General features: G+C 39.8%; 1 protein-coding gene across 2 annotated transcripts in view; it reads left to right on the forward strand.

The window, feature by feature from the left end:
• The window catches only part of LOC111841718 (cell adhesion molecule CEACAM8-like), a 38,330-nt gene extending 21,133 nt beyond the window's left edge, over positions 1–17,197 (forward strand). The window contains exons 3-11 of one of the 2 annotated variants that reach the window (XM_072716366.1): positions 3,207–3,482; positions 5,514–5,780; positions 6,965–7,076; positions 10,011–10,057; positions 12,834–12,865; positions 14,320–14,376; positions 14,496–14,543; positions 14,652–14,695; positions 16,050–17,197. In XM_072716366.1, coding sequence (XP_072572467.1) covers positions 3,207–3,482; positions 5,514–5,780; positions 6,965–7,076; positions 10,011–10,057; positions 12,834–12,865; positions 14,320–14,376; positions 14,496–14,543; positions 14,652–14,695; positions 16,050–16,056 — 890 coding nt within the window. In that variant the 3' untranslated portion in view covers positions 16,057–17,197. The remainder of the gene's footprint in view (positions 1–3,206; positions 3,483–5,513; positions 5,781–6,964; positions 7,077–10,010; positions 10,058–12,833; positions 12,866–14,319; positions 14,377–14,495; positions 14,544–14,651; positions 14,696–16,049) is intronic. The other variant, XM_072716367.1, reaches the window with a different exon arrangement.
• Positions 17,198–21,095: the final 3,898 nt, after the last annotated feature.

Genomic DNA, 21,095 nt, shown 5'->3' on the forward strand with positions numbered 1-21,095 from the left:
AATGTGAGATGGAGCTTGTAACCAGGAGCTTAATCATAGCACTATGTGACCTTCTGACAGTCAGGGCTCAGTAATTATATAGCCTGATGGCTGCTGGTATGAATGACCTCTTGTAATGCTCAGTGAGAGTGGAGCTCAGTAAGCTTGTTGGAGAAACTGCTGCACTGTTTCACCACTAGGTCTTGAAGAGGGTGAGTTGGGTACTCCATGATGGAAGAATTTCCTTTAATGTCCTCCTTTTATCGACTGTTTCGATGGTGTCAAGGTTATTTCCAAGTACAGATCCAGCTTTTTCAATGAGTTTATTTAATCTGTTTACCTCACTACTCCCATTACTACACCCCCAACACACTACTAATGCACTTGCCACAATAAATTCATAGATCTGACATCTTACTACAAATATTGAAGGATCTCAGTTTTTCCAGATGATAGTCTACTCATCTCCTTCTTGTAGACAGAGTTGATATTGGTCTTCCAGTCCAGATTGTTAGAGGTTAACACCTAAGTATCTTTAACCTTTGACCATTTCAACTTCTTCTCCCATGATCTATACATGTTTTGATGGCACTGGTTTCTTAAGTACTGAGACTAGGCAGGATGTTCTCCACAGCATTGGCATCCTCTCGACACAGGTTCAAGTTAGAGAGATGCTGCTGAAGACCAGACTGCTGACATGTGCAGGTCTTCAGCACCCTGGAGCTGATGCCATCTCGGCCTGCAGACTTACCTTGGTAGAGTTTTTCCAGGTCTCTTCTAATCTGTTCATTGGTCACCATTGGATGCTGGAGTGTGTCCATCTCAGCAGAAGTGTAGTATGTTGGGGGAGTTTGGGGGAGGGGAGAAGGGAGACTGATCATAAAGCAGGAAAGAGTTCTGGACTGTGCAGGCGGGGGAGGGAGCAGTTGGAGTTCTGGTGCTGAACTTGTGGAAAAACATGTTCAGCTCGTTGACCTGTCCAGACTGCCCCCTAGCTGCCGATCCTCCACTTTAAAGCCAGTAATCTGTTTCATGCTTGTCTATACGTCCCTATTGTTGTCACAGAGCAGCATGATGCTGGTGGGAAAAGATGATGATCCACTTGCGGGTCCAAGACAAAAACATTTAATTAAAGAAAAACAGAACAAAATGGGTTAAGCTACAAAATAAAGAGACCACAAGGGGTCAATAACAAACTGGGAGAAATAATAAAGAAACCACTAAGGAACTGGGCTAAATGGGGAGCAGGACTAGATAAACCAAGCAGAGTTTATAATACACAGGAACATGAACAATGAACAGAGCGAACACATAAATACACATAGGCAATCAGGGCAAAGAAGGGACAGGTGTAACTCAATGATCCATTAACCAATCAGAGAGGAACAGGAACGAGACACAGGTAAAAGTAACTCCACTGATGAGCACAGAAAAACAGATACCAAAACTAGAAAATATAATTGCTGACTGAGAATGTTAGGATAAGACAGTACAGAACAAAACAGAACTGAACACAAGCTACAAGGTCATCTTAAAGAGGGAGACAGATAGGAAAGAAACAAAGGGGAACAGAAAACCATTAATAACAAGTAAACCAATGAGGCTGGTTAGAGACCAGTCTTGAACTGATGACTAAGACCTATTGTCTTTGCCACACGCTCAGCCCACTGAGCTACACTGCAGTCCTGGGGGAGCAAAGAAAACATACAAGGGCCGAAGCACAGAGGGGGGTAAAGGCGGCATGACCAGCAATGCCTGCCAGCCAAATGGGAAAAGGTCACAAAGGGAGGGGTCAGAAGACACCAACCCTGACATTTGTGCTGGAGCTTGTTCTCTGGGTTCCTCCGATAGGACTCTTTGTACTTCTTTAATCTCACCTTCAGTTCACTCTCTATCCACCTCAGTTCATCTCTGTGCCCAGACCTGAAGGCTCTCTTCTTCATATTCAGGAGCTCCTTCAGGTCACTGGTGATCCAGGGTCTGTTGTCTGGGAAGCAGTGAACAGTCCTGTTTGGAGCTGTGACATTCAGACAGAACATTATGTAGTCCATTATACAGTCTGCCATATTGTCAATGTCCACTCCATGTGGTTTGCAGAGCACATCCCAGTCTGTGGCCTCAAAGCAGGTGCATAGTGACTCATCAGCCTCCTCTGTCCACCTCCTCACAGTCCATGTGGATACCGGCTGCCTCCACACAGGGGGCACATACTTAGGTTTTAGCAAAACCTTGTTATGATCTGATGTGCCTAGGGGTCGGAGTGCATCTGAACTGTAAGAATCCTCAGGGCAGATAATATGGATGCATCCCAACAACTAGAAATTCAATGTCCAGGCTACAGAAGCATTCCTTTACAGTAACATGTCCATCACTTACATCACCTTTCAGTTGTAAATGATGTAATCCCACGTCCTTTATTCTTACTCCACAGCAAATTGTTTCTGTCTGCCGGCAATGTCCTGAAACCAGGCACTCTAGCGCTGTAGTGTTCATGTAACCACGTCTCCGTAAAGCACAAAATGCTGCGCTCACAATATTCTCTCTGGGTCTTTATTAGTGCTTCTAGTTCATCCGTTTATTCTCTAGAGATCGTACCTTTCCCATGATGATATAAGGAATGGGTGGTTTGTATTTCCCCCTCTTATCCCTGCATCTAGCTCCAGTCCTCAGTTCTCGGTTTCCTCAGGATTTCAGGTGTATTTTGGTATCAATGGTCAGTTTGCAGAGCGCTATTAGTTGGTCGTGTTTATAAACAATACCTTTGCTATGGAATGTGTAACTCTGCGTGGAAAAAAATCAGAAAAACGACATCTCATCACAAAAGGACCCATGGTAGTCTTCACTAAACAAGACATAAAACTCATATAGACAAAAATAAGATACAGTGACATAGTGATAGAGAAAATTAAACAAAATGCACAAGCTGCTGCAAATAACTTCTTGATTCCCATTTACATTTAGTCTGATGGTCTAACCAGGGATCTTCTATGGAGCTGAATGTACAACATGCATGTAGACTTAACTTTGAAAATACAGCTTCAGGAAGAAAATAAATGTTACAAAATGTTTAGTATAAGGAAAAAAAATACTTAAATTTAAAAAACGTTTTTATTTTACAGACTGATTTTTTTGTTTCATCTGGCATCACTGCTAATTTTCTCCCTTTTTGGATTAAAGTAGGACAATGCAAAGCTTACACACATCTCTCTTTGTGTTTAAACCTACAGCACAAGTGTCTGATGTCAAAATACAAGCCAATGCCACTGAGCTAGTGGAGTTCAATGACTCTGTCAGCCTGACATGCTCTGCCTCTGGTTCCTCTCCCACATTCCATTGGCTCAACGGCAGCTCTGACATCATAGTCAGTGAACGAGTTCATCTGAGTGCTGACAATCGCACTCTCACCATTAGTCCTGTTTTGAGATCAGATCAGGAGCCAATATACTGCAGTGTGACCAATATCGTCAGTAATACCAGACAGGCTATCAGCATTAACATAAACTGTGAGTTTTTTCAATTTTGTGTGTAACACTTTGCTTTCATTCTGACTGCTTGAAATAGTATTTCTTCACTGACAAAGAAATTGCATGATCTGTTTAAATAAATCAGAAATGTGTACAGTCATGTGAAAAATAAAGTACACCCTGTTACAGTTCTATGGTTTTATATATCAGGACATTAAAAAAATCATGTGGTCCTTACCAGGTTCTAAAATTATGTAAAATTAACCTCAGGTGTAAAACAATGCACATAACATTCGGCCATGTCATTACTTGCCAAATAGAGAAACAATATATGAACAACTCGCTTGTAGAACCACCTTCAGCAGCATTAAATTGAAGTAATCATTCTCTGTATGACTTTATTAGTCTCTCCCATCATTCTGGAGGATTTTTGCCCCTCTCTTCTTTACAATGTTACTTCAGTTCATTGAGGTTTGCAAGCTTTCATTTATGCACATCTCTCTTAAGGTCCCCCCCCCAGCATTCCAATCAGCTTGAGGTCTGGACTTTGACTGGGTCACTGCAACACCTTGATTCTTTTCTTTTTCAGCCATTCTATTGTAGATTTGCTGGTGTGCTTTGGATCATTGTCCAGTTGCATGACCCAATTTTGACCAAGCTTTAGCTGTCGGGCAGATGCTCATATTTCACTGTACAATTCTTTGGTATACAGAGGAGTTCATGGTCGACTCAATGACTGCAAAGAGCCCAGGTCCTATGGCTGCAAACCAAACCCAAATCATCAGCCCTCCAGCACTGTGCTTGACAGTTGCTATGATGTTTTTATGCTGATATGCTGTGTTTGGTTTTCGCCAAACGTGACACTGTGCAATATGGCCAAACATCTCCACTTTGGTCCCATCTGTCCAAAGGACATTGTTCCAGAAGTCATGTAGTTTGTTCAAATGCAACTTCGCAAACCTAAGCCATGCTGCCATGTTCTTTTTAGAGAGAAGAGGCTTTCTCCTGGCAAGCCTTCCAAACAAGTCATACTTGTTCAGTCTTTTTCTATTTGTACTGTCATGAACTTTACCATTTAACATGCTAACTGAGGCCTGTAGAGTCTGAGATGTTGCTCTTGGGTTTTTTGCAATATTGCACGGTCTGACCTTGGGGTGAATTTCCTGGAACGTCCACTCCTGGGATGATTGGCAACTGTCTTGAATGTTTTCCACTTGTGAATAATCTTTCTCACTGTAGAATGATGGACTTCACATTGTATAGAAATGGCCTTATATCCCTCCCCACATTGATGGGCAGCAGCAATTGCTTCTCTAAGATCATTGCTGATGTCTTTCCTCCTTGGCATTGTGGTAACACACCTGATTGCTCCAGACCAGCAAACTGCCAAAACTTTTATAGAGGTGGTCACACTTGCTGCATTTGATTAGCAGCATCTGGCTGCTACTTACCCTCTAAATCCCTATGGAAGCAGTAAGGGTGACCTTAATTATACACACCCATGTGTTTTTATTTATATACTCAATATATTCAGTTTCTATTTATCTAATTTTAGGACTTGCAAAGGACCACATGTTCTTTTATGTCCTGATATGTAAATCTTTAGAACTGACAGAGGGTGTACTTTCTTTTTCACATGACTGTATATACAGTACTGTATATATAACTCACTGATAAGTCGTCAATGCTTTACATGAATTTGTTTATTTCAAGCTTGCTTTGCTCAAATTCCCCATAACTCACCTGCTCTAACACCAGCTAATAGTTTTCTTTTTACCTTGATTTTAATTGGTAAATATGCTATTAGTCTGCTATTCTTTTTAGTGAAGTTTTTAGCATTGTTTATTATTCAGCAGCTGATTACGTTACACTATAAGTGTACTAATTAAATTTGAATGAAATTTAAAGTAATTTCTTCATGGGGCCCAGTATAGTGTAACTACCTACCTACCCACCCATATTTGCATTAATTTACCTGATTGATCACTAGTGCAAATATATTTTCATACAGTGTCTCCAAAATTTTGTAGCTGAGTTTGTTCTTTGTGTTGTTTAATACATGTATTTTAGTTGGACCCGATACCGTTGCAGTAACTGTGAGTCCTCCAGGGACAACATTCACCCCAGGAACCAGCCTCACCCTGTCCTGCTCAGCTCAGTCCAGACCTCCTGCACAGTTTCAATGGGCTCTTAATGACACACTGCTGAACGAAATGGGCAATAAACTCCAGCTGACGAATATTAAGGAGAGTCAGAGTGGTAATTATGTCTGCTGGGCTCATAACAACATAACCCAACGGTATCATTCATCTGAACGTTCAGTGATCACTGTTCTGGGTAAGTGAGAGAGATGTCAGCTACTGGTCTAATTTTATTTGATTCTTAGGTCTGGTGTTCAATGATCTTTCTGGGTTTAGTGTACAGGTTCTCCCTTTTTGCTGTGATTTAGGGAATTTTATCTTTATTTTATTTTGCTGTTCTTTTCTCTTCTTTATACAAATAATGTTTGTATGAAAGGAAAATAATAAATAATGGATGGTAAGGTGATCGGATATAAATTTCAGTTTTCTCATTATTCGGAGACACGTGCTAATGACTTTGGGTACCTCTTCACCCAGGTACTGGTGTGATGTATTGACATTTAGGTATTATAGTTACCAGCTAGGTCTGCTTCTTATTTTGACACAGTGTATATCATTGTCTTTTTTCCCAGAAATATTTTCAGAGAATTTTCAGAAAACCAACACATGTAACATAAAAGAAATTAATCATCCCCCCCACACACACACAACTCCTTGTAAAAGCGATAGGTGCCTTAGTGAATTAAATTTTATATTTATATACAGGGAATTACCACCTCGGGTGTGCATTATTTTTCTAATAATTCAACGGCCCGTCGTCAATTATTCCTTACATATATATATATATATATATATATATATATATATATATATATATAGAGAGAGAGAGAGAGAGAGAGAGAGAGAGTTATAAAATAATTGCCAGGATACATTTTTAGAAGAAATAGTAGACGCCCTTAACAGACTATGTTGCTCCTGCCAACTGTGAAATACACGGGACAAATTGTGTCACAGAACGTTTCTTTTTAACTAGCACAGTTTTAATACAGTTTAACAAAAAATCTGATCCTCACTGATACAAATACACTTGGATCTGGATTGTAATAATCATTCAGGGCTTGGCCTACAGGTTCTCCCTTTCCTCTGTGATCTAGGACATATTATTATCATCATTATTCTATATTGCTGGTCTTTTCTATACATTTGTAAAAATGGTGTTTATAACTGAGTAATTTCATTTCAGTTACAGCAGAAATAAAGGTAGTTTGTTAGTAAGATGCATTTACAGCTGAGGTGTGAGAACTGTCTCGATATCTGTTATTTATCTGATCTGTCTGAAAAGATGCTGCTTTATGTAACTCGTACTTTTCCTTCACTTGGTAGTAAACCAAAGATTGTATTGGTTACTGATCCTGAATTATTGTTCAGTTATTCCTGCAGAGGGAGGTGTCCACAATGGCCTGTCTGGTGGAGCGATTGCTGGGATTGTCATCGGTGTTGTACTGGCTCTGGGGCTTTTTCCAGCTGGATTCTTCATCTTAAAGAAACTGCGGTGAGTAACAAGGGGCCTTTACTACAGTGAGGGAGAATAATCACACCTCATACCCTCAGCTTCCTCCTCATACACCAAGCTGTCGATATACATTACTAATAAAGTCATTAGTCCTGGCAGGGCCTGATAGTTTTGATTTTGCTTCTTTTAATGCAACTGTATTTGATTCCATTACAACTGAACGCCTGGGAATGCAATTAGCTTGCAGTGTGATTTGAATGGCAGGTGTAGGCCTGTCACTAGGGCTGAACTATTTGGGGAATATACCTAATCATGATACTAATCACGATATTTCTGACAGATGTTGCGATTACGTTTTGATTTGTGATATAATATTTTATGTGTCAAGCTTCAGTTCAATATTAAGTGTGTAATAGATTTAAAACATATGGCACAGTCACACAGTGGCTATTGCTGCTGCCTTATAGCAAGAAGGTCCTGGGTTCGATCCCAGGGTCGGACGTAGGTCCTTTCTGTGTGGACTTTGCACACTCTCCCTGTGTTCGCGTGGGTTTCCAGTGGTGGGTCCAGTTTCCTCCCATGGTCCAAAAGCGTGCAGGGTAGGTTGATTGGCATGTCCAAATTGACCCTGTAATTTTGTGTGTGTATGCACCCTGCGGTGTGTTGGCGACTGCCCACGGTTGGTTCCCACCCATGCCCCTTTTTCCTGGGATAGGCTCCAGTCCCCCCCGTGACCCCAGTTGGGATTAAGCGGTTACGGTGATGGATGGATGGATGGACACAGCATTACCACATAAAATACCATCAAAATATTAACTGGTTAACATTCTAACGCAAGGATGAGAACTTAAAGATATGAATTGCTTCCAACATATATTTATTACTTTTTTTTAATTAGCTGAGAACAATCAAACATAAAACAACTATCACAAAATCTGTGACTCTTACATTAAATTAAGTAATAATGATAAAATAATATAAAATATAATAATTATATATATATATTAGGGATGTAAGCAATTAATCGATTATCAATTAATTGTCGATAAGAAATTACTCGATTAAAATTAATTAATTGCAATTAATTGTATTTTGAACCAATAATTCCTTGCCAGTCCTTGTGGGGCGCACTTGACACCAGACGTACTTGACGCACACGCGGGAACACAAGCAAACAACAGATAAAACAACAGATAAAAGAGAAACGGTACACAGAGGATGAAGAGGGCAAAACGGAGTGCAGTATGGAGCCACTTCAAGTTGGTCAATGACGACAACAAATGTTATTCCCTGCCCTCAAGTGAGCTCAGAATAAACCTTTGATTAAGGAATATGATTTGCATTTTTTCTTCATATCATATAGAAGATAGCATTCTATGTTACGTATACAGTAGATGGAACCTATTCAGAGGGAAATTCAGCTTCACAGAAAAATTGCCGCTTAGCAATTAATCGATCATCGATCGATAAGATGAAACAACTATTGATTAATGAATTACTTGATAATTTGCATCCCTAATATATATATATATATATATATATATATAATTCCATTTAATAGAAAAACAGTAGCGATCTAATAACATTAGAACCACGGTTTCCCAGACCATTCAACATCAAACTCCTTTAACCTCCCAGCAAGATGTACTTCAGTGTAAGCAGCCCTTCTGTTTGCAATAATGTGACATGGTAAATGGACTGCATTTATATAGTGCTTTTCTACTCTTATTAGCACTCAAAGTGCTTTACAATTTATGCCTCACATTCACTTATCCTCACTCACACACCGGTGATGGAGGCTACCATGCAAGGTGCCAGCCTGCACACTGCAATTTGGGGTTCAGGGTCTTGCTGAAGGACACCTTGATGGGAACAGGAGGAACCAGGGCTTGAACCTGAAACCCTCTAGTTGCTGAATGATAGCACTACCTCCTGCGTCACCATGGGTGTTAATAACAGCAGTGAATCTAACACCCCCAACCAAAAAGCCATAATGTTCCTAAGAGAGCGGCTGCTCTGTCCTGAAATCCTACAGCTGAAAAGTTTTCAAATGCAGTACGCATTTTATAAAACGCTGAATAAATACTCGTAGTTTATTATTGATTTCATGTTTGTTGAAGTTTCTGCTTTTTAACAACTGTATAAAGTAATGTCATTTTATGCAAATTAACTCAGGTGAAACAATTTTTAAATGTCAGCTCTCACACATCTGGCATGGTGCTCATGCTTTCAGACTGTCACGCTCAGGCAAGAAATCTTATGGCAAATATACTCAATGACAAAAAAGGTTAAGCACCAAGACAGATTGATGGAAATTAAATTAATCTGTATGTGGTGAAAGGTCATGTAAGTGTATTGCAATGATTATAATATTAGATCAAACGGACAACAGAGGAGGGAATAACACAAAGACTGACATGAAGGACGGGATGACCAGCAACACCTGCTGGTCAAACGGGGAAGGGACACAGAGTGAGACAACAGGGGCTGACCCTGACAAATGGTGTTGACACTTTACATACTGTAAATAATCTACACATATACTCTGATGTATGAAACCAAATAGCTGATATATAAAGTACTGAGAGAACAGCACTGAACAGTGATCTGAGCATCTGCATTAACCAGAGACACTATGATCATTCATATGAAAAGGAATGATACTTTATTTTCCATTTGCATAAATATGAATTCAGGTAAATGGGAATTCTTTTGTTTTGTGTCCCATCTTGCTCTCCTTTGAGACCTTCACACATATACAGGTGACATGAAGCCTGGGCTTAGAGTGCCGGATCAGCCATTTATCAAGCCCCACTGGAGCCGGTTTTGGGGTTAGGGGCCTTGCTCAAGGGCCCAGTGATGATGGAAACACTTTGCTGACCAGCCACATTGAAGGTTGCATGTAACAGGTAAAAGGTTAGGAAACTGCAATGAAAGTATAGCCTATGATCTGCTGTTTTTCTGTCTCCCAAGGTCCAGGACCTCTCCAGTGCCACAAAACTGTAAAGGTTCCACAGACTGTAAGTATGGCTCTGTCTGTATTTGCTGATTTCTTTGATTGACTGGGAGAAGCTGCAGATCCAGCTGTTCAGTCCCTAAATTACTGCTGAGAAACGATCGGGGGGATTCATTGCCTGGTATGGATTCTATTCTGCTTTAATTCAGAGTTTGCCTGTTGGTGACAACTGGGTAGCGGGATACTAGGTGGCAACTTTCTAATTTAATTGAGAATCCATTTATGCTCCTACTGTATGTGAGGTAGGCCTGGACGATATGGCAAAAATTTATATCACGATATATTTTTTAATTTTGGTCGATACGATATAATTCCGATATCGATATGGACAATATTAAAAAGCCTCAGGAAAAAACTGCCAAGGACACACACAATGGTTGTCTGCAAACTGAATTTGCAAAGTCTATAATACCTCCAGGCTCCTCCTATTAAAATTATATAATTTTTTTTTTAAATAAAAACAGTACAAAAAAAAAAGGTTCACTTTTTATTTGTATTTAGCCTTTACAAAAAAGAAATGTGAAATAAACTAATAAATAAAACTCTCAGACTCAGCTTATTAACAATAATATATTTCCATTTAAACTAGAACAGGCTGATTATTCATATACAGTCGAACCCGGTTATGCCGCCGGCCTAGGGGGTTGCCAAAAAGCGTCGAGATAACCGAAAACCAATATGGCAGCAATATATTAGCATGTGCTTGAAATGTATTTATGTGCGTTAATAACTGAGAATGTACATGCACGGGTTTTTGGCATTGCCGCGATTTGTTTGACGCGATCGGCATGCTATAAATATGTACATACATCGGGGCCGGTTCTAGACATGCATATATGAGGGGGCAGACAGAAATGTGAAGGGGGCACATGGTGGCGACAAAGGTGGGAAAGGGGTGGGGTGGTGCTCTGGATAACTGTTTTTGTCATGTAATTGGATTGCACTTTGTCAGGCCTCTGCCCTAAGACCTGTCCAACTTGGGTGTCCCACCTGAAGGCTAAGCTTCTGCTGGTGTAGCTCTTAGGGTCACTGAGGCACGCAAAGCCCCTGACCACAGTAAGGTGGCAATCCCTCAGGGGGAAAACTGAAAAGTAAAACAAAAAATAAAATAAAATATTCCTCATCAGATTAAAAACAAGACATTTACCTTAATTGGATGGCCTATATCAAACATATTTGAACCCAACAAAACACTTTTCACTATTGCCAATATTACCAAAACTAAAAAGGGTAGGCTAAGTTATGAAAAAGAAAAAATCAATTCACCGGGTCTTGAAATATAAAACTGAAAAATAGGATCGGTCAGGGTTCATTTCACTACATGTTGTACTTGTTATAACTATGTATGTGACGAATAAAGAATCTTGAAATCACAACGAACAAGTCGCTCAATGAGAATGAATGACGTAACCGACTGGCTAAGCTGCTTCTAGCGCCAAGGTGGTTCAAATGGTACGATCCACACTAGGGGTGTCTAAAATCGTTTTACATAAAATTTTCCTACAAGGTGAGGTTCTTTCTTAAAAAAAAAAAAACAACAAGAAAAATGTTAATACCCCCCCTCCCCAAACTGCTATTTTTGTCTATTTGGGGGGGGTCTTTATCGGGGGGTACTGGGGGGTACAGTACCCCCCGATCAAGACCCCCCCAAATAGACAAAAATAATTCGAACCATGATCTCACTAGTCACTATGATTTTGACGAGAGAGATTGCTGTTTCCTCCAAACCTTCCGCAATCACGCAGCTCATTTCGCTTTGCCCTGCCTACTGAGAAACTGGCTCATTTGCATACTAACAGTGATTGGATGTTTAGCTGGGGGGAGGGTGAGTGGGGGATCTGCCGAGTGCTGCGTGAGCCCGCGCACAAACAGAACGCGGAGGGAAAGAGCGAACAAGAAGTGAAACTTATCATCTCGTTTGTGCCTTTTTCAGTGGATTTTTCAGCTACTGTAGTAAATCTTGTCCATATTCAGTTTGTGGGTAATTATTATTTTCTTCCTCAACTTCTAAAAATTTGATTTAAGGGGGCAGGACGTTTGCTTAAGGGGGCGTTGCCCCAGCGTAGAGCCGGCCCCGACATACATGTTGGCTAACAAAAGGCATACCACCAACTAACAGCAGAGATTTACCAGTATACAATAAAAACCACCGTCGTTTCTTGATACAAACCTTTAATTATATTCTCCAACATTGAAAACACAAAGATCGCTCACAAAATCACAAAAAACCTGCGGGGTGTACTGTAGTTCGTTTTCACAAAAAGCTAACCAGTGTCAAAATTAAATTCACGAGTCATTTCCCTCTGACGCAGCTCTGAAAAGTATCATACACGTGGTTACTATGGTTTCTTTACAAAGTCTAAAATGCTTTGTTGCTTTTGCTTTTAACAGTCTGCTTGAAAACAAATGCTTCAATATTATTTATGCTGTCTAAAAAAGTTTTACCTGGATCACGTTTCACAGCTGCGTTGTTGAGCAAATTACCATGCGAATGCGATTTCAATACGCGCTGTTTAGCACTTGTGATACATTTTTAAAAGCCGGTGAATATATGTAATATTCAAATGTATATCGAAATATCGGAAATATGTTTAAAAATCGTATCACCGTTATCGAAAAAAATTATATCGCGATATATATTGATATCGAATTATTGTCCAGCCCTAATGTGAGGTACTTTACTTTTGTACTTTCAGATAACATTCGGCACCTAAAGTATTGACTGTTGAATATTTTGTTACCGCAGTTTAATTTTATACTGTTTCACATCTTTATTTAAGTGGCACGTCCTTGTCCAGATGGACATCAGATGGTAAGCCATGCTTGCATTTAACATTTTTTCTTCTTTTTCTTTTGAGGTCCAGTTACCCAGACTGTTTAGGTCTGTTTAGCTTTAGCCAGTAGTTACCTGACTGAGTCTGTTTATGTGGTTTCACAGGACAGGGCATATATTTACTGCTTAATGTCTGTCTTAGTGGGGGATTTTACCTAAAGCAAGTAATGTACCTAAATTATATCCACTGTAATCTTCATTTCCCCCCTAGTGTGCTGTTTTACAGGTTAGTTTAGTTGCTGTATGTTACTTACATTTCAGGTGTATTGCTCATACTGTGCACTTTTATCAGATGCATCCATTTAGATGAATTAGTTATTTAAAGGCCCTGAGAATTCTTAAGTAATCTCAGTGTTACGATCCCAGGTCTAGGTCTGGGATTAACATTGTTATTATTTTGGTTTAGGACCGAAAACACCACAGACACCAAAACGTAAGATAAAAATAGAAAGATATGCTTTTATTAACACGTGTGGCAAGTAAAGTGACAAATATCAAGGGCAAAAACAATATCTAAACGGTGGGAGGCTATAGGCGGCGTCAAAGAAAAGAAATAAGCAAAAGGGTCTAAATAACCTACCTGTCCATTTAATCCCCAAAGGAGAACTACTCTGTCCTAAACAAAAGTACATAGGTTGCGCCTGCCCCTAAACTGGTGTAACTAGATGTTCAGTATTTCTACGTTTGGTAAATGTACATTTGCTGCAAGACGCTGATGTCGCTGTTCAGTTTGTTCCATCTCCTTATAAAGGGAAGTCTCCACCCCAGACGTCATCAATCCGCACCAACGGAGTGACCTGTAACACAAAGAGCAAACAAAACCACACACAAAGACAAGACAACGGCCACACGTAACACTCAGAATATTGCCTCATTAAGAAATGAAAAACGGCGACTGAGCTTGTGGGCCCATGATCCACAAGATGAAAGCTGAATAAGCAAGAAGGATTAGGGAATTAGGGAAGGAACCTGAGTTAGAGTTCCAGCATTTTGGCTATAAGCAGCTGGTTACTGGAATCATCCAAAATGGATTTTTCCAGCATTTGAATTTTGCTGAATGACCTCAGTAGAGTGTGGGGATACGCACAAGGTCCTGGCTGAGGGCTGTATGGGTGGAGTTTTTCCTGGTGGACGTGAGATTTGCATTTATATGTGACAGTGGGGTTGCAGAGAGCAAAACTCTGACTATCTGTGTGAATGATTTGAATAGCAGATTAAAGTGCAGTTGATGAATGTGTTTCTCAGATTGTTTAGTTCTATAATTAACATTTATGAATGGCCTGATTCATATCAATATCTCATAGTTCTTGGAGTTCATGTCCAGTGTTCTTCTATACCAGATTACAATAGGCAGTGTTCAGTGTCTACGAGTGATGAAAGGTGAAATTAACAGTTAAAGTCTCTCAATTTCAACATCATTCTTTGCCTCACAGAGTGTTGTGTATGAAAACTGCCAAGAGCTGGCGAACTCCAACGTTAAGGCTCCTGCTGTGAGTATCTCAGTGTTTCATTTCTTGGTGTAAGGCACACATTAGCATTGATTTTATACAGTTATTTATGTGTTTTATATGAGAGCACCCTGTCACATCTTGATGTTGTTTTGTTGCAGCCAAAGAATTTTCAGCCCATATCCTCTGACTCAGACCACATATACACTGTAAGGTTATATATTCTTAAAACCTGAAGTCATTAGGACCCAAAACAGACTGAAAATGAAGGAAGCTTAATATTGCATGCTACACATTCTCTTTTGCTTTTCATATAGGGTCTGGAATTTAATGACACATCCACCTATAGCAACTTAAACCTGTAAGTAACTTTTCCCAACATCTGTATATGATAAAAAGCTGTTAATTAATTAATCTCAATTACTCAAATATTAAAGAGCTAAAATTTGTTTTCCCAATTACTTTGCAATTTGGTTGAAGGAAGATGGTGCATTGAGGATGAGGGTCCAAATGAAGAGCAAAAGCCTAAGTTGTGTGGAAGTACTTCACATTAAAAGTGAATGAAAATGCAGTTGTCTGTCAGTATTGCAAAGCAGAACTAAATATTGCAACATTCATGGGAGTCGTGCAGTGGTTAGCACTGTGGTCTCACACTGGGGCCAGGGTTTGAGTCTCCACCATGGCTCCATATGTGTGGAGCTTGCATGTTCGAACCATGTCCACAGTCTGAAAACATGCTGTGGTTAGTTGGTCAATAAACAAACAGCCTATGTGAGAGAATGGTGAATACCAGAAAGTTAATAGCAAACCAGAGGTGACAAAGGAAAAACTCCCTAGAAGGAAGAAACCATGGGAGGGACTAGACTCAAAGGAGGAACCCATCTTCTAGGGACCGGCAGAGGAAGTCAAATTCACACTGTCCCAATTTTAAGATTTGAGTCTCAAAGCAGGGGGCAGGCAGGTGATGGCAGGCAGATGCTGGTGCAGCTTCTGATGGCAGGATGAACAGTGGTACAGCAGCAGGGCATTCAGGAGAGACACCACAGGCAGAAGGGCGAGCAGGTAGTGAAGGGAGCCACTGGAAGTAGAGGCGTCGCAGGCAGTAGGGAAGGCAGAATATCTTGATATTATGGGGTCTCCAGGCAGCACAGCCCAAGAGGGGTAGGGGAAATAAAAAATGCAATCAGCTGAATTATGGGAGACTAGAGCCAGTGCAAACAGTTAGATGAGTGTGGTTTGTAAGCTCTGGTAGATATGGCTACGGCAGCATAAGTAGGAGGGAGAGGCAAGTGGGAACACAGGCATGGGGGGTCCCTGAAATGTCAGCACTCCAATTCCACAAGGGGGTGTGAAGCTAGAGTGACAGCACTGACAGTTCAGTTTATCCAAGGCCAATGGCACCGATCCCCACCCAGCTCTACACCTCACACTATAGGTCTGACTGGGAGTGAGCAGTTAGCTAGACCCAGAACTCGAGTCCCTATAGGCCAGATTAAATAAGTGTGTTTTTAGTCTAGACTTGAATACTGAGAGTGAGCCTGAATCTTGCACATCCAATGGAAGACTATTCCACAGCTGCAGAGCTCTATAAGAGAATGCTCTGCAGCCTGCTGTAGTTCTTCCTACTCTAGGTGCTATCAGATATTCTGTTTCAGTTGTTTCTATTGATTGAGCATGAAATATCCTGAACTTCTTTATTTCCTTTGTTCTCACAGATCCTGAAGGAGGCATGTGTGCTGGACTATTTATATTTTTAATATAATACTTTGACACTATAACTTGCGCCTGCATTTTTGTGATCAGATACAATATCAGCACTTCCTAGGTGTCCCGCACAGGTCCTTCACCCCACAGCAAAACCAAAATCAACAGAGAAACACAAAAACCACAAATGTAACAGTACAGCCATTTAATTTGATATCATACTCAACACTCTCCAAAGATAAAACAGCATGTAATCCCCACCCAGAGAATGGTGACGTAAAATATTTGAGCAGATCATTTATAGGCCAAAGATTATGAAGTATATACAGTGTACATACTGAATAGCAGGCTTACAATAAACATACAAAACTGTTATTTGTTAAAACATTTTGGTTTGAATAGTTTTGAACAACACAATGTAATTATTATTCATGAATGGAGTCCAGTATACATACTGTAGAGCTACAACAGGGATCCCTAATCATGGCCCTTGATGGACAACATCTGAGAGATATGTTTTCAATTTGTGATCAACCAAATGATTTAATAATTAGCTCAAGGCTTAAATTAAGGCACCTGATTATGTATTTGAATCAGACGGAACGATGCCATCGGTATGTTTTGCAGCAATCAGGTTGCGAAGGTCTTGAGTGAGCTCTTTGCTTTTATGCATCATGAAATGCTTCTTGTGTGACACCTTGGTAATGAGAAACCTTTTTATAAGCCATCAGTTAGGACTAAACCAGTTGATATTAATTTGCACTGATAGGGGGCAGGATTTCTTTCTAAATACTGACAGATTTCAGCTGGTTTCTTGGCTTTCCGTGCCTTTTTGCACCTCCTGTTCTTCATGTGTTCAATACTTGTTCCCTGTGTCATTTCACTTTATTTCACATAACTTAATCTATGTACTTATTTGTTTTGATTTCTTTGTATGTGTGGATTACTTGGGTTGTTACCGACATCTGGTGTAAATTTCATGTCAATAGATCCTTTAGAAATATATTTACTGAGAAAAATGTTGACGCGTTCAATACTTATTTTCCCCGCTGTAATTATCATGGCCAAAAGAATTCACGATAATAATATTAGATCTTGAGATATTTATAGAAAATTTAACAAATTAGTAATAATACTATAAATCAAATTCATCTTTAAATATGCATGTTTTGTCTTTTTTTGGCACTACGAAATACAAGAGTAATGAGGTGGAGAGTCTGTACATAACTGTACAAAACATACAAACAATTACACTTCATAATGGACAGTGAAGAGACAGCCAGGGCTAAAGCCCCCTTTTGCCCTTTCTGATGATCAGCACCGCCTGAAAACTGGGATCTCTAACACCCAGGTTTTTTTTTATGAAATACAAAATACCAAATTGGTGAGGTAATTCTTTTTGGGTGCGGGTACTGTAATGTCTCACTCTCCTTATTTGACTGCCTTGAGTGTATATATGTGTGTTTTTGGATTGGGTCCAAATGTCCCCCACAATGTAATAAAAACCATTTTTTTAAGTTGTGGGGATAATGTTTCAGGTCCCCACAAAGATCTGTAAATGTAATCGGCTGGGTAGGGGTTAAGGTCGTCATGTTGTTTGAGTTTTCCTCATAGAAATGAATGGAGTGTCCCCACAATGATAAAATTACAAACCTGTGTGTGTGTGTCTGTGATCTTACACATGACAGTACCTGTAGAGGCAAATCCCAAGCGGACAGCCAGACCCTTTGGCCTACGAGGTAAAACCGAACCAATTCCATATTACAGATGTAGCAACATCTTTCTTGGGCACAAGCGCCAGCTTTTCCCCTGTCATTGCCATGTTGTTAGTGAATCTGCTACAGTGTGTAGGTGCGCTGCCGTGTTAAACTGTGATTACGGACGATATGCAACACCATGATTAATAAGCATGGCTCAGAGAGTGATCACTGGGACAATAGCAAATGAACTGGTCCAAATTGAAATGAGAATCAAAGTCCTGAATTACATGTTTTAGTTTTGGGGTGATGGGATGGAAGGGGAGGGGTGGGAGAGGGGTAATGGTGCATGGGTGGGCTCTTATTGTTCTAACAAGTGTTTGTTTACACGGCACAAGAGAAGCTTTTCAAAAGTGGCATCAGAAAGGCGGTTTCTCTGAAAATATCCTTTCCTACGCAAAGCAATCTTTCACAGGCTGCACTTGCTGGGACCCCTGTGTTGTATCCATTCTTTTTAATAACTAAGGTGGAGGCATCATCAAATTTTTTTATTTATTAATTAGATGAAACCCAGGACAGAATTTGGGCAAAGTCTATAAGTAAATAAATACTGTAGCGCGGAGGTACCAGCGGGCAGCGTCGTGTTAAATTTCATCTGCCAAGTATCAGCTCAGTCGCTAATTAAATCCAGATCCCGTTGTAGCCTCTCTGCTGCTAGATCAGTATCTGCTACACCACCCACCTTGGTGTCCTCTGCAAATTTAACCAGTTTACTGAATGTATTGGTGTCAATATCATTAATGTAAATTAGGAACAATAGTGGTCCTAAAATTGAACCCTGCGGTACCCCACTATGAACACAGGCCCACTGTGACATTGTGCCTCTAATAACTACTCGCTGCTTCCTGTCAGTTAACCAGTTTTCGATCCAAGCTGCCACAGTTCCTAAAATCCCTGCAGCTTTGAGCTTTAGCAAGAGCCGTTTGTGGGGGACAACATCAAAGGCCTTCTGGAAATCTAAGTAGATCACATCGTAGGCCTTTTTGTGATCAATTTCACTTGTAGCTTCCTCAAAGAACTCAAGTAGATTCGTTAAACAGGATCTACCTCTCCTAAATCCATGTTGGGTATCCCTCAGAATGTTATTTGCATCCAGGTAATCTACCATTTTCACTTGGATTATAGCTTCCATTATTTTTCCAGTAATGCTAGTTAAACTGATTGGCCTATAGTTTGCTGGATTACTTCTATCCCCTTTTTTGAATATGGGTGTTATATTAGCATGCTTCCAATCTGAAGGTACCACACCCGCAGATAACGATTTCTGGAATATTAAAGTTAAAGGTTGGCTAATAATATCCCTCATCTCTATTAAAACTATAGGTAAGATGCCATCAGGGCCCTGCGATTTATTTATTTTGAGTTTAGCTAGGCTTAGTACCACATCAGCCTCAGTTATACATATATTGGTCATAGACAACGCTGAATTCGTACTAATTGGTGGTAAGTTACTTGTGTTCTCTACTGTGAACACCCGTGAAAAATAATCATTAAACTCATTTACTATATCAATTTCATTTTCAATTATTAGGCCCTTACTATCCTGCAAATTAGTGATTTCAGCTTTTAGAGCTCTTTTGGAGTTAAAATATTGGAAGAAACTTTTATTGTCATCCTTAGCCTCCAATGCAATTTTTCTTTCTACAGCCCTCTTGGTCAGTCTAATGTTATTTTTTAACTCTACCTGTAGACTTAGATACTCCTGCTTAATTAGTTATTTTCCGATTGTGGAACAGAGCCATTTTCCTCCTGACTTTATTCTTAATTTCCTTAGTAAACCACCTTGGTTGTTGTTTCCTAGATTTAGTTTTGCTGGAAACAGGTATAAAGTAGGGCTGCACGATTTATCAATTTCAAATCGAAATCGAATCGAATTAATTTTAAACAACGCGATTAGCAAGTCTCAAAATCGCGATTTAGGATATACATTATACAGCACGTCGGACCCAGGGTTTAAAACTGCTGTGAGAATACTTTTACATATTCAGTCCGTGCTCCCTGTGTGACAGTCATTCTCACCAATCACAAGTGCCGTGCTTCTCGCGTGCCAGTCATGCTCACCAATCAGAAGTGGCCCAAGAAGGCGTATAGGCCCACAAACAGCAAACACGTGAAACCCAAGGAAAATGTTACATTCGCGGTGCGGAAAAAAACTGATTCCGCTACTGAGCTATAAGTGAATTGCCTTCCTATTTCATGGTCCGAGATAGGACCTTCCTGAAACAATCATCAATAGAACCGGCGCTCCTTTTAAACACAAGCTGCAATATACTTCAGCGTATCATACCTTTGTTTTTTGTTAATAGGCAGTAGCATTAATTAGTATACCGCTAACCCATCAAAACAACGAGAGTCAGTAAAGATCTCACAGCAGCAGAATCGGTGACCTCCAAAAAAGCCGTAAAACCCACAATACAGTCGTGTTTATGTCATATGTTTTTGTGCTTATTAAATTTAAGTGTCTCCAAAAATTAATCCCACAACAGTAATAAAATAAAAGCCTTGCTTTAACATAAATACTAAAAGAATAGATTGCTTTAATCGCTATTACACTTGGGTATGGGCACGCCATCTTATTTCGAAAACATACAAAAAGAGATGCATATAATGTTTAATCATTCGTTTTGTATTTGTCCGAGTAACAAAGCAAAGGAATGATAAGCTGCTTCAGTCGAAAACTGCATTTTAGTTTCACTTGAATTGATTTATATAAAAAATAACATATATAGTTGTTAAAAAGCGGAAACTTCGACCAACATGAAAGCACCAATAAACGACTAATTCTATTTATTCAACATTTTATAAAATGCATACTACGTTTAAAAAATTCCAGCTTTACGGTTTCAGGACAGAACAGCCACTCTGTTATGAACATTACGGTTTTTTGAGTGTTATTAGTGTTAATAACACCAGCTAACAACACAATAGCGCAAACAAAAGGACTGCATATACCGAAGTAGTTCTTGCTTGTTCGTTGGCGTGGGAAAAGGCGGTTCTAGTGTTATTAGGAGGGTAATAAGCGTTACCTGCAAGATCGCAATTTTTTTTTCCTGCAATTGTTTTCATTATTACTTTATTTAACTTGACACATCACATCTTTTAATTCTCATCCTTGCATTATAATATAGACCAGTTAATACAACAACAACAACAACAAATTTATTTTTGTATAGCGCATTATCACAACATTACATTGTCCCAAAGCGCTTTACAGCATCCCCACCCAAAGCCCCCAGTGAGTAAGCCATAGGCGACAGTGGCAAGGAAAAACTCCCTAGAAGGAAGAAACCTTGGGAGGGA

The sequence above is a fragment of the Paramormyrops kingsleyae genome, chromosome 9 (assembly GCF_048594095.1).
Source record: "Paramormyrops kingsleyae isolate MSU_618 chromosome 9, PKINGS_0.4, whole genome shotgun sequence".
NCBI classification, from domain to species: domain Eukaryota; kingdom Metazoa; phylum Chordata; class Actinopteri; order Osteoglossiformes; family Mormyridae; genus Paramormyrops; species Paramormyrops kingsleyae.